We start from the raw sequence: 13394 nt of genomic DNA, 5'->3' as shown, positions 1-13394 counted from the left end.
TCAAACCGCTCAGCAAGGAGACGCATTCTGTCTCCTAGAGATGAACATAGGCTAAATCATAGGSAATATCATTTTGGCATTTTAATTCAAATGACTTTCCTGAAAGCTACCCCTAGCCTTATGGACACGCCGCCTATGCCTTTTAATGTGGCATAAACACAACCAGTCATGATGTTTTCATCTGATTGTCAATTACTTAACAAAGTGGCTACCCGCGCACATTCGTCCACTCACAAAATATAATTTTTGCACTGTGAACCCGCAATTTGTAGAATGGAAAGAGACATCTGTTACCAAACACCTATGTGTATTGTAATGGCATTCCATTCTGCAATTGTCATTAGGCTAAAATTGTACCCGGTGTTGTGCCGAAAAGCCCCCCTCGCGTGAACGCGCACGCACTCAATTCTTCATTGCTGCGACTTGCTTGCTAGTTGGGATTTCTGATCACGTTAGGCTGCGTTTCATTTCATACTTATGTCGGTTTGATCGTGGGGGAGGCACTAGTAATGTCTGCAGTTTTCGGTTTGGCTATTTGTTTCAAGTGTATTAGTCTATATATAGATCTCTTTGCCAAAATATGTCATCTCTCCCACGTCTTATTTGACTAGTACTTGTTCTGAAACGTTTATTGCTTGCCTACATTTTACTCCCTCCTCTGTTTTAATATAGCACACATACATTAATTATTAATTTGGTTGCCTATGCTGACTGAAGTTTGTTTATAGAAAGTATTTGACTCTGATGTGTACCACAGAAAGTATTTCACTCTAGCCACAAAATTAAGGAAATTAGAAGGGGGGGGGTTCGGCAAGGCTATTATTGCGCAGAAAAAATACATGTAAAGATGTATAGACTACTTCAAATTATCTTTTGCTGGATGACCTGAGCCAACTGTGCCACTTCTGTGGGGAGGTGTACAATAATGAGGAAGACACTAATTGAGTAATTGCTTGTTCACTTCTAAAGGCACATTTTTTTAGGAGTACGAATTTGTATAAGCAGTAATACTTCTAGAGGTAGTATCATCWGCTTTGTCTGATAATGAAATAATTGTAATTCAAGAAAATGTATTTAATGTTTTAAATATATTAKCATTTTTCATCATACATTWSAGAMTGGTTGTGACCGCTGCCCACGATGGTTCCACCAGTCCTGTATGAAAACCATCCCATTGGAGGATTATGTCTGCGCTGCCTGTCAGGACTAGGTCAGGCTTGAGGCAGGGGCGAAAATCTGATATCAACCTTGGAGGGGACAATTACATTAAATTTTCTCAAGAGCAATTCCTGAGGGGGACACCAAAAGTAGTGCTGTAACACATAGCATACGTTGTTATATGTTAAATGTATATTGATGAACCATAATTCCTACAACTGGATAATTGATAGGTACAGTAGTTAACTGAAGGGTTTTCCCACTTGTTCAAATGTTTAAATCATTATAATTCTACTACTAATAATAGTTATAGCAGTGCTCCTTACCAGTCCAGTATGTATGCAGGTATTCGTACTTACAACCAGCAATATCAAGAAAGGTCAGTAGTGACAATGGTACTGTACACTGTATGGGTGTAGTTTTCATAAATACAATGAACATGGTGTGATCACTCTAAAATAATCTCCTTGAGAACCATCACAAAGTTGGTCTCTGTATTGAATTGACCTTTTAATTTGACTTTTTCTGATACATTTATATGTAATTAAATATGTGCACCTGGCCTGAGTCTACTACAAATCTTTGCAAGAACAAAAAGCTTAAAATAAGTACAGTTCTAAAAGCAAAAATAACTACTTCAATGAAAAACCCAAATAAATCAAACAAATATCCTTCAGTCAGTGTTCAACTCTTCAAACAGCAGCTATGGACAAGTATGTCGCACAAAGTATGCAATTTTAAATAAATAACATGAAATAAATAATTTGTAAGTGTACTGAAAACTACTAAACAAAAGAAACAAATATCAATTACACCGGGGTCTCAACAGGGGTCCATGGACTAATTGCAAGGGTCCGTGAAATAAAAAAGTGTAATGAATGTAGTCAGTACCACAAGGTTTCCAGTAAGTTTACATATAATAAAGAGGGGGTGGAGTCCCTGAGGACGCGCTCAAAACCTTGCCTCAAAAATATGCAGGGTTCAGTACCCAAAAAGGTTGAGAACCACTGCTATACACACTACTGAACAAAAGAACCGAGCATATGTTTGCGGGTTTCCTCACAACACATCAGTTGCCCATTTCGCAATGCCCTCGCTGTTGTCTCCGACACCCTGTATAGCCCAATAAACTCCTTGTGAGGGACATGGTCATGGTCAAATAACGCAGACAGACATTCTCCTGTTCAGCACCAGAGACATCTTGAGTACCATCAACAATTAATGAAAATTGTACAATCGGAAGAGACCTAATCTCAGCTGCCTCGAATGACTATTGGCCATGATGTTCAGAATTTTCATTTCATTCTGTGCTTTGGGGCCTGTGTACATTGTGGTACGCTCTGTTAACCACTTTCAGTAAAATGGGATCATCTCTTTCTGCCCTAAGTTTCAAAATCTGGTATAAATTCCCACTGTCATCCGTATGGCCTCTAAAGGCTTGTCCCTGTCTTACTACATGCCGCACCGAACTAACAATTTTCATCAAGCAATGCCTTGCGTCATCCTGCTGTTTACCCACGCGCTGGATAACTGGACACTGATTGGATTTAGCTGGTGTGTGTTACAATACAAAGTGGCGGTGGGTTTGGCAGTTTTGATGTGCTGTGAATTTTTCAATGGCTTTTCTCCAGTTCCTAATCCTGCACTAATGACGGAAGCATCTGCTCTTTGGCCAAAAGATGGCTGGCTTGAAACCCTTGGCTACAGTGAAAAACACAACACTCCTTTTTTGATGGATTATAATGTAGCAGGGGAATCAGAAACCATCTCTCTTGAAACGTCAACACTCTGTTGGCAAGAGTTTGCGGTTCTATAAATTGTGGGTGTGGCTGATATGGTTTTGTGCCATCACTGTGGTAACTGGACAATGCTGTGCCACTGTCCCCTATACTGGTGCTGCTGGCAACAAGGGTGACACTTGGTCCTGCCGTGGCTGTGACACTGTCCTCTGAAGTCTCTCTCCCTGGTCTTTCCCTTTCACCACCCTAACTGACTCACAGTCTGTCTCCTAGAAAAGAAATAAGGTGTTTGCCGTACTCGTAACTACGGTACCCAAAAACACAATTAATCACAACAGCAATACCATTGCCGTAAACAAATCTTAGTTTAGTCACCAGTTTAAGTTGAGAGTGGGGGTATCCATGGCATTTTCCAATTATGTCCCTATTTTCAAGTCAAAAAAATTAGAACCTTTCATAATGTTGCCAACAAAGACTCAACAAACTTACCTGAGACTCCCTGTCTGCCAATCTGTCCTGCATTATCTGTCCCAGCTCTGCTGTCTGTGTGCCATCTGTTGCCTGCTCTGCCTAATGACATCATTGTGAAACATTTCCATTAGCATTTCACTTCTTTCTTATGAACATTTTATCAACTAGTCTTTGAGATATTAGGATACTAGAGTTCTTACTATGCGTTTTGTGTACTGACAAATACTCTGATGTCCGTCTTCTTTACTTTTTTCTGCCATTTTTCTACCTGGCTGGCTGGCCTAGCTGCACACACACACATTTACACAACACATGCTGCGCAACCTTTTGTAATTTTAATAGTTTGTTTCATATTGGCTGGCTTCCAACAATAGCTGAATTTGTCAAGCTAGCGAGCACCAATTCCGTTTCTGTGTGTTTGCTATAATCTTTGCTACCTGGTTAAATAAAGGTGAAATAAATTAAATTAAAAAAAGTTCACTAGCGACAATTTATTTTTGCAACGAGACCATTAATATATTTAAGACAATGGTAGAAGAGAGTGTAGTTCTGTTCTGTTCAGTTTGGACTTCAGTTTATCGCTAACCTTATCACAGGGAGTCGAAGCACTACAGCTGCATGCTGATCTTGGAATAAACTGACGATAGCAAAGATTCCATCTTTGACGACTCACATAAATGGAATAGGTACTAGCTAGCTTGATAGTTAATGTTGCTTTAGTTTGCGCGCTAGCTCTGCAAATTCAGCTAGTGTGTGAACCCTGTCAACATAAAAAATAAATAAATAACATTGCTATGGACCTGCTATGGATTGACTGGACTAACCTCACGTCAGTTACGTACATGTCCTTTCGGACAGTAGATACGAACCTCTATTACCTTGCCAGCTAAAGAACTGGCAGTGGATCAAACCATTGTGAGGCAAAGGGCGGGGGGGGTCGCAATCTTTTGAAACTTAAAAACGCGCTATTAAGTGTCTATAATCAGCACAAGTGCTTTCATTGCGTATTATTAATATTATTAAAATTACATAGTTATGTTTACAGCGATATATTGGTGGGGTACAAATCATATTTTTCCCAAGATGGGGGGTCGTGTCCCCCCGTCCCCCTGGGATTTCCGCCTATGAGTTCCAGGCAACGGTAATCACCTGGAAACGTTCCATAAAAAGTGGACTAAATGTTCAGTCGAGCTGTTGCAGCTTTCCAATATTTGTTTATGTTATATATTGTCTTTTTATATTTGATTATTGTCATTTTACATCTTATTATGCAAAGATCGAAAGGTGTATTTCGTATTTAATGTTTGTTAACAAACTGAACTTTCTGTGATGTTTTTGTGTTGAGTGATAATATGTGTGTATTATCATTTTCTTAAACATTACAAAATGTTTCTCAATAAAAGTGTATTTCTTTATACTCTAATGTTGCTTTCTGTGGCACACTCTACTGGTCAACATGAGCTACTAATGATTCTGAAGTGTGCAAGGCCTTGCAGTTCCAAGATACAAGGGGGAGAATTTCTTCAGGCAAGAAAATACCCTTGCCGAAATATTTTCTTATAGACAAACTTCACTTCAGCATAGGCAACCGAAATTATAATTAATATATGTGTGTTATATTAAACAGAGGGAGTAAAATGTAGGCAAGCAAAAACATTTCAGAACAACTACGAGTCGAATGGGAAAGATGACAAATTTTGGCAGAGATTTTTTTATAGACTAATACACTTGAAACAAATAGCCAAACCAAAAACTGCAGACATTACTGGTGCCTCCCCGCTATCAAACCGACATAAATAATATAATGAAACGCAGCCGAACGTTAACAGAAATCTCAACCACAAGCAAGTCGCAGCAATGAAGAATTGAGTGCGTGCGCGTTCACGGCGAAGAGTGTGGGGGGGGGGTTCTGGCAGGGGGGAGCTTTTCGGTACAACACCTGATCCAGTTGTGTGGGAGAGAGATTTAGAGCGAGACAGTACACCTGGTCCATACAATGTGTCTGTATGGGTCTCATGTGGTACAAGTTCACGCACTTCTCAAGCTGCTTCAGCGTGTGCATGCATGTGTTGGTGTGATGTAAGTGTTAATGGCTCAGTGACAGACTAAGGGTTGAGTCAAATGGCTGGGCTTTTCATGAGCAGGTAGTTGTATCAGACACTTCCCTTATTGTACCAGATCAGTTAGCTATCACAGTTCAGTTATATCACATACTTCAGTGAGTTATATCAGATACCTCAGTTATTTCAGACATCTAAGTAAGTGATATCACATATCTCAGTTATATAACAGCCGTGGACGAGATAGATTTTATTCAATACATCAAAGTGAAACTATAAGCGAATGTAATTAGATCTCAGGCTAAAACATAGGCAAATCAAAGTGTCAAAAATATTCACAATCAAAACAGAAGATTCCACTCAGTGCAATATCCTATAATGCGAAACATTGCTAAAAAAAACACACATGGGAATTATCTGGCAGTGTGCTTCATGTTCTATTTTGTGTGTGTGTGTGTGTGTGTGTGTGTGCGTGCGTGCACTCTCATAAATATTAATAAAACTTGATGGAGTACACGTTTACTTGCAAGTTTGGGAATTAAAGAACAAACTGTCCCTGAATTTCCATAATCAGATCCATCATTTGATGGCGCAAGTCCCTCTTGCCGTATCGTTTCAAAATACTGTATGCATGGGCAAATAAACATTGTATAATGAGCTGACTATCTCAGTCTTAAATGCATGGATATCTCTCTTTCTCTCTCACCGTCCGTCTTTCTCTCTGTTGGTTATATTAGATACCGGTTTCATGTCTGTCTGTCTTACTCTCGTCATCCTTTTCCATGTGTCCCATTGAGATTTAATTAACGAAAGATGGATGCAAAGGGTCTCTGCACCAAGGGGTAGCGCCATAAATGACCGTGCATACAATACAAATACGATGAATGTCATTTATGCTAGGCTACAAATAAGATACAGTAACCCTCAAATCAACAGCTATARACAACAAAGAGTTTCACATAACACTGCTTGCTGTACCTCATTGATCATTGTAAAAGTAAACATTTAAAATTCATACTTTGATTTCTCTCTCTCCCTTCTGTCTCACTTCCCTCCACCTCTCTCTATCTCCGTGCTTCGCTCCTCTTCTCTCTCAGCGTGAACAAATAAGCATTGAGCCGCCAATATCTGACAGACACACACACACTGCGTGCGCATGCACGCATGGGTTTAAAAGTGCTGCCAACACATCGTGCGCATRACATCTTCTCCATCACATCTTCTCAAGTGTCTGCGCAGAGAAAGCAATGTCCCCCTCTCCTCACGCCGCCACTGATACGCGAGAGGGAGACTGATGYTTGGACGTCCGGTGCTTATCTTTATAACCCTCCCCAGCAGACATGCGAGTTGCGTGTCTGTGGCTCTCCATCACCTATTTGGCCACCAGCCTCGACGGGTTGGGGGCACGGGAATACAACAACTCAACCATTTTCGGCGGGGGTCTCTTTGTGGATGCAGAAGGGCTGCTGAACCTGTCAGACCCGTACACGCCCAACCTGACAAATGTCTTCTCGCTTGACCTGGACGAGGGCACGCTCGCGGACTGGCGCTCCATGGCAGTTAAAAATTGCTACGGTGGAGAGTCCCATGACCGGACAGTGAAATCCCTGCTGGTCCTGGCTTACTCGTTCATCATTGTCATCTCGCTGTTCGGAAACACGCTGGTGTGTCACGTGGTGATCCAGAACAAGCGGATGCACTCCGCCACGAGCCTGTTCATCATTAACCTCGCGGTGGCAGACATTCTCATCACGCTGCTCAACATGCCCTTTACTTTGGTGCGATACGGACCGGGGACATGGCAACCTCGCTACTGTCTATGGGCACAGGCACAACAAATATCACTGTACACAAATGACCACACACACACACACACACACACACACAAGAGCGTCTTTGAAATTCTTGCGGTATAGAAATGCTATCTATTATTTTTAAATTTTTCATCATGGTAGATCAGTGATTATCTCCGGAAAGTGGAAGAACGCGTGGGTTTTTAAATCATTTGAACCATTTTTCCACAGGTGGTTTGAATGATGAGAGTCCTTGCAGTGAGGGGGATATGTCTGTGTTAAATCGATCTATTAAGTGCGTATGGATAGGAAGGCTCCAGCTTTTCATCACGCAATCATGCCAGTAGAAAACAGCCTTGTCAACATGCCTGTGTGGTCTCCCTCAGATCCGTTTTGTGAATAGCAGCTGGTGGTTCGGGAAGGGAATGTGCCACATCAGCCGGTTCGTCCAGTATTGCTCCCTGCACGTATCCACACTCACGCTCACGGCAATCGCGCTGGACAGACGCCAGGTAGGCTAACGGTCATGCATCAAATCGGTGAATATCGTGAATGTCCTGTGTGTGCTTCTTCTAATTAAAGGGTTGCAGTTTGCTTGGCCTAGTAAAATAAAAGCTGTAAAGGAAAGCTGTAAGGAAAGCGTCAGCACTCGAAAGCGCGAGGGGGAGCTGTCCAASCGGCAGTGCTGAAAGTGCCTTAGCTCAAGAGGTTTCTCAAATAGACTCGCAAATTGTCAGCTTGTAACCAGTGAATCACCAATCACCAGGCTGACAGTTTGATACAGGCAACAAAAGCAACTATTCTGCTGTTTTGTCCTCTTATAAATATATTTTTGGGTATAGGTCTATTTCAATGGAGCGTGACAGTCAATTATTGGTTTATTGCCACAGTTTGAGGGACAAGGCAGCTTCCAAGCTATAGGGACAGTATGTTATTTTCTGGCATCTGCTGTAGTCTATCCTTTCAATAGAAAGAATATTTGACGGTTTTCACATTTAGTTGTTTTTCATAGAGTTGTCATGGATATGAGTGGATATGAGTCTACTATGTATTTATGAGCTACAGAGCTCAAGCTGAGTTTGAGTACCATTTTTATCTCAAACTAAAAGTGTGGTTTGTAAGGGAGGAGTGTGGAACAGAGAACAGCAGCAGGTGTGTGTAATGGAGTGTGTGTCATGGAGAATGTGTGCGGCCTGGTGTGTATAATGCGGCCTGATAAAAACACTGTGTGTGTGCGTGTGTGTGTGTGTGTGTGTGTGCACAGGTCATTCTCCACCCTCTGAGGCCCCGCATGTCCCCGACTCGCGGCGTTGTGTGTGTGATTCTCATCTGGGTCCTGGCCAGCTGCTTCTCCTTGCCTCATGCCATCTACCAGAAGCTCCTAACCTTCGTGTACAGGTACACACACACACACACACACACACAATAAATCGATAGAACAAACACTACACTTCCGTGCACAGGTACCCACACACACACACAATAAATTGATTGAAATTGATAGAACAAACACTTCACCTTTGTGTACACAATAACCACCAGGTGTACTTTTCTCACAGTTCTCTCTTCCCTCCAGCCTCTCTCACTCTCCCTCTCCCTACATTTATCATTAGATGTTTTGTTTAGGGGTTTCAAATGTTGTTGCTGTTTCTCTTGTTGACTTTTCATGACTGTATTCTTCTCTGTGCTATACTCATAGCTGGTTATGTGCTCTCTCTATCGTCCTCCAATCTCCTTCTCACTCTCCCCTATCTTCCCCTCCTTCTCACTCCCMCTCCATTTTCTCTCTCAGTAAGGAGAAGGTGCGCAGCCTTTGTGTCCCCGACTTCCCCGAGCCCTCTGACGTCTACTGGCAGTGCATTGACCTCCTCACCTTCATCCTCCTCTACGTCCTACCCCTCCTCATCATCACCGCCGCCTACTCAACCGTGGCACGCCGCCTGTGGCGCCGTAACGCTATCGGGGACACCACCACTGCGCAGTTCGCTGTGCAGCGGCGGAAGCGGCGGCGCACCCTGGCTATGTTGTTGGTGGTTGTTGGGGTGTTCGCGGTATGCTGGTTCCCTCTGAACTGCTACGTGGTGCTTCTCTCCAGCCAGGCCATTCAGTCATCCAATGCCTTGTATTTCTGTTTTCATTGGCTGGCGATGAGCTCGACGTGTTACAATCCCTTCATCTACTGTTGCCTGAACCCCGCCTTCCGCCAGGAGCTAAGGCTGCTATTGGGCATGTGCCGGAGGAGGGGGCGTGGAGGGTTGGGGCCGGTGCTGGTGSCTCCACCCTCCTGCGCACTCTGCCACAGAGCCGCCTGGCCGGAGAGCCGCACCTGTTCTCGACCGAGTCACGCCTCTTCACACCCAGGCCGCGCCTCCTCTCGGCCAAGCCACTCCTCGTCCTTTCACCAGCCTCCTAAAGACAGGCATGTCCTTTTCTCTGCTAGACATGCCAAAAAAACAGACATCCTATCAGTGGAGCCTATAGTAGCTGTCAGTTAACTACAACTACCAGAATGCACTTGGGTTGGGATTGAGTGAATGATTGAGTTTATTTGACAATTAAAGACATGTAAAGTTGCTACATTTGGTGGTGAGTCCTGTTGAAGGACTACGTTATCTGCTAAAGACGGTTGGGGCTCTAGAACAGGAAATGTATCATCTTTTAACTTTCATGACAGCGCCACCTTCGGGAAGAAAGGTCTCACATGGATGGGAACAGGGTGTGGTGAGGTCTGGCAACAAATGCAACACCCAAACYAACAACTACTCTGTTAGCACATATTGTATACACTGAGTGTACAAAACATTAAGGACAGCTTCCTAATATTGAGTTGCACCTCCCCCTTTTTGCCCTCAGAACAGACTCAATTCYTCAGGGCATGGACTCTACAAGGTGTCGAAAGCGTTCCACAGGGATGCTGGCCRGTGTTGACTCCAACGCTTCCCACAGTTGTGTCAAGTTGGCTGTCAAGTTGGCTGGATGTCCTTTCTGTGGTGGAACATTCTTGATACAGGCGGGAAACTGTTGAGCATGAAAAACCCAGCATCATTGCAGTTCTTGATACAAACCGGTGCGCCTGCCACATACCCCGTTCAAAGGCACTTGTCTTTTGTCTTGCCCATATACCCTCTGAATTGCACACATACACAATCCATGTCTCAATTGTCTCAAGGCATAAAAATCCTTCTTTAACCCGTCTCCTCCCCTTCATCTACACCGATTGAAGTGGATTTAACGAAGTGACATCAATAAGGCATCGTAGCTCTCACCTGGATTCAGCCGGTCAGTCTATGCCATGGAAAGAGCAGGTGTCCTTAAWGTTTTGTACACTCGGTGTATATTAGCAGGACGGTATTGTCGCGGCATAGATAGTTCTGCTTTTCCTCGGGACCGCGTTGCAAGACATCTGTTTGTTCTGTCTCTGGCCAGTTCTTCTGTCTCGCTTTTCAAATCATTCACAGAGAATTATAGCCATCATTGGACTTCAAAAGGCAGAGACGGCGAACGTGGAGTTTTGCCGTTTCAACAGTTGCGGTTTATTCCATATRCCATTCCTACAAAAAAAGTAATATTGTCTTCATTCCCACTGATTGACCATGTCTCGCCCACTGCACACAAATTGTTATGTTTTGTGGATCCCTGCCAGCTTTCTAGTGAGTTTTTGTTGAAGACACTTTCTAGCCAGTGGGAAATCTTGACTGTGAGCGCGGTATTCTGCTCCCTGAGTTTCACTGCTGCTGCCGGGGAGTTGCAGGAAGGAGAGGGGCGCTGATGGAGCTAGAGTTTGAAGGAACAATCTGTGACTTTCACTTCCAGTCGAATGTGCTATCCCTGCACTCTTGTATACTGTGGGGGCGGGTCTCGCTTGGCAAATGTAACTGACGGTTACCCACAGAATTGAAGTAACTCTGTAGCAGGTGCTGTACATTTGCCAAGATCCACTCCTAAAGTTTACAAACAAGTGCGGGGGAAACACTTTTAACCGCTGACTGTAAATGAAAGAAGTAGATCGAATCTTTAAGAACTGATTTAGTTCAGGTCCATGGGAAAGAAGAATGTTATGGAGGTGGGGTGAAGATTTTTTGCTCCAGACGTTTCCTCCCTACATCTGCTGGCAGTCTCTGTATAAGATACAGGTTGAAACATGGACACCTGACTACACACGTGGTGATGGCTATTAGTCTCCGGTACTTTTGTGGTCCCCGAAAATGTGTGCCACGTCACTGCGGTCTCTCGCTCTGCTGTGTGTGATTCTTGCTAGCTGTCACTCAAATGGCGAGGGGCTGAAGCTCATTGGCCAAAACTCTAATTGCTAGGGGGCTGGCCCACGTGGGGGTAAATGTAAGGAGAATGCCGCTTGCACAGCTTCCTGAAAACAGTCCCTTTCAGCCTAGGGATTTTGTGGCTAATTGACATAAAATAGTCACTCTGCTCATAGATTATTGATGTACTGTATGTATACATATTGACACATCCAGCCCAAAGCGGGAGGTTAAAAAAATACTTAAAAAATACTAGTTGCCAAAGTACCAGAGCATAAATATGCTTTCAGTTGGATAAATAAATGAAAGTACCAGACCAGACCTTTTAAGGACTGATTGAGTTCAGGACTGTGTGAAATAAGAAAGTGGTACACTATACTTGACGGAAGGAACCCTATAGGCCTGGTCAAAAATAGTGCACGAAAGGGGAATAGGGTGCCATTTGGGACACTTCCTATAATGAGAAGGCTACTGCTTGAATGCTACGTTATGCATTAGCGTGTTGGAAATTAGGCACTCAGTAATCTCGCCCGCAGGCACAATTACAGAGTGAGCCGGCTGGTGGACAAGATGAYGCACTCAGAGTCAACGGGTTCTGTTCTGCTGTTGGTGGTACTGTTAACCAGACCTTGGATACAATTTTATTTGTTTTCTTTAAAACACTTTATATCCATTTTATTTAGCTGACCAAGAGCGCCAGGTGGGTGGGGTTTGCACCTTTGGGACTATTCTATTGTAGGGCAAGCTAAATCAAGCGCACTTAAAGTATGTGAAATTAAACAAGTTCCTCTTTCACCAAGACCTGATGGTGATTTGAATGACAGATTTGTACATGTCTGTGTGTGTTAATGTTTTCCTCTTAATTCATTTGAATGGTGAGCGGACCAGGTGAAGAGTGTGAGTATCTGTGACCTGATGTTCACGTGTARAGACGATAATGATGGTGGTTTAAWCCTGACATTTGAACATGCTTGTGTTTATGCTTGGTTTCATTAAAGTTGTTCTTGTTTTGAATGTTTTGAATGTTGATGCCAGGGTCAAATGTCAGATGGTGGTAACAACAGGCATGAGCATCTGTAATATTATGGTTATGTGATGTAAATGTGGGATCTTAATTGTGAATTCTCCCTCTCTCTATCTGTGCTTTCTGAGATCCATTGCCTTAACTCATAGTGCACATCAACTCAGCAAAAAAAGAAACGTCCTCTCACTGTCAACTGCGTTTATTTTCAGCCAACTTAACATGTGTCAATATTTGTATGAACATAACAAGATTCAACAACTGAGACATAAACTGAACAAGTTCCACAGACATGTGACTAACAGAAATTGAATAATGTGTCCCTGAACAAAGGGCGGGTCAGTATCTGGTGTGGCCAKCAGCTGCATTAAGTATTGCAGTGCATCTCCTCATGGACTGCACCAGATTTGCCAGTTCTTGCTGTGAGATGTTACCCCACTCTTCCACCAAGGCACCTGCAAGTTCCCGGACATTTCTGGGGGGAATGGCCCAAGCCCTCACCCTCTGATCCAACAGGTCCCAGACGTGCTCAAAGACTGACATTCCTGTCTTGCAGGAAATCACGCACAGAACGAGCAGTATGGCTGGTGGCATTGTCATGCGGGAGGGTCATGTCAGAATGAGCCAGCAGGAAGGGTACCACATGAGGGAGGAGGATGTCTTCCCTGTAACGCACAGCATTGAGATTACCTGCAATGACAACAAGCTCAGTCCGATGATGCTGTGACACACCGCCCCAGACCATGACGGACCCTCCACCTCCAAATTGATCCCGCTCCAGATTACAGGCCTCGGTGTTACGCTCATTCCTTCGATAATAAACGCGAATCCGACCATCACCCCTGGTGAGACAAAACCGCGACTCGTCAGTGAAGAGCACTTTTTGCCAGTCC

The 13394-nt window shown here is 43.6% G+C and overlaps 1 protein-coding gene across 1 annotated transcript in view; it reads left to right on the top strand.

Moving 5' to 3' along the window:
• The window catches only part of LOC111958488 (G-protein coupled receptor 83-like), a 24194-nt gene extending 11192 nt beyond the window's left edge, over positions 1-13002 (top strand). The window contains exons 5-8 of the mRNA XM_023979748.2: positions 6760-7206; positions 7608-7733; positions 8486-8619; positions 9014-13002. Coding sequence (XP_023835516.2) covers positions 6760-7206; positions 7608-7733; positions 8486-8619; positions 9014-9716 — 1410 coding nt within the window. The 3' untranslated portion in view covers positions 9717-13002. The remainder of the gene's footprint in view (positions 1-6759; positions 7207-7607; positions 7734-8485; positions 8620-9013) is intronic.
• Positions 13003-13394: the final 392 nt, after the last annotated feature.

The sequence above is a fragment of the Salvelinus sp. IW2-2015 genome, linkage group LG34 (genome assembly GCF_002910315.2).
Source record: "Salvelinus sp. IW2-2015 linkage group LG34, ASM291031v2, whole genome shotgun sequence".
In the NCBI taxonomy this organism is placed as follows: Eukaryota; Metazoa; Chordata; class Actinopteri; order Salmoniformes; family Salmonidae; genus Salvelinus; species Salvelinus sp. IW2-2015.
This window is presented reverse-complemented; position numbering and strand designations above follow the sequence as displayed.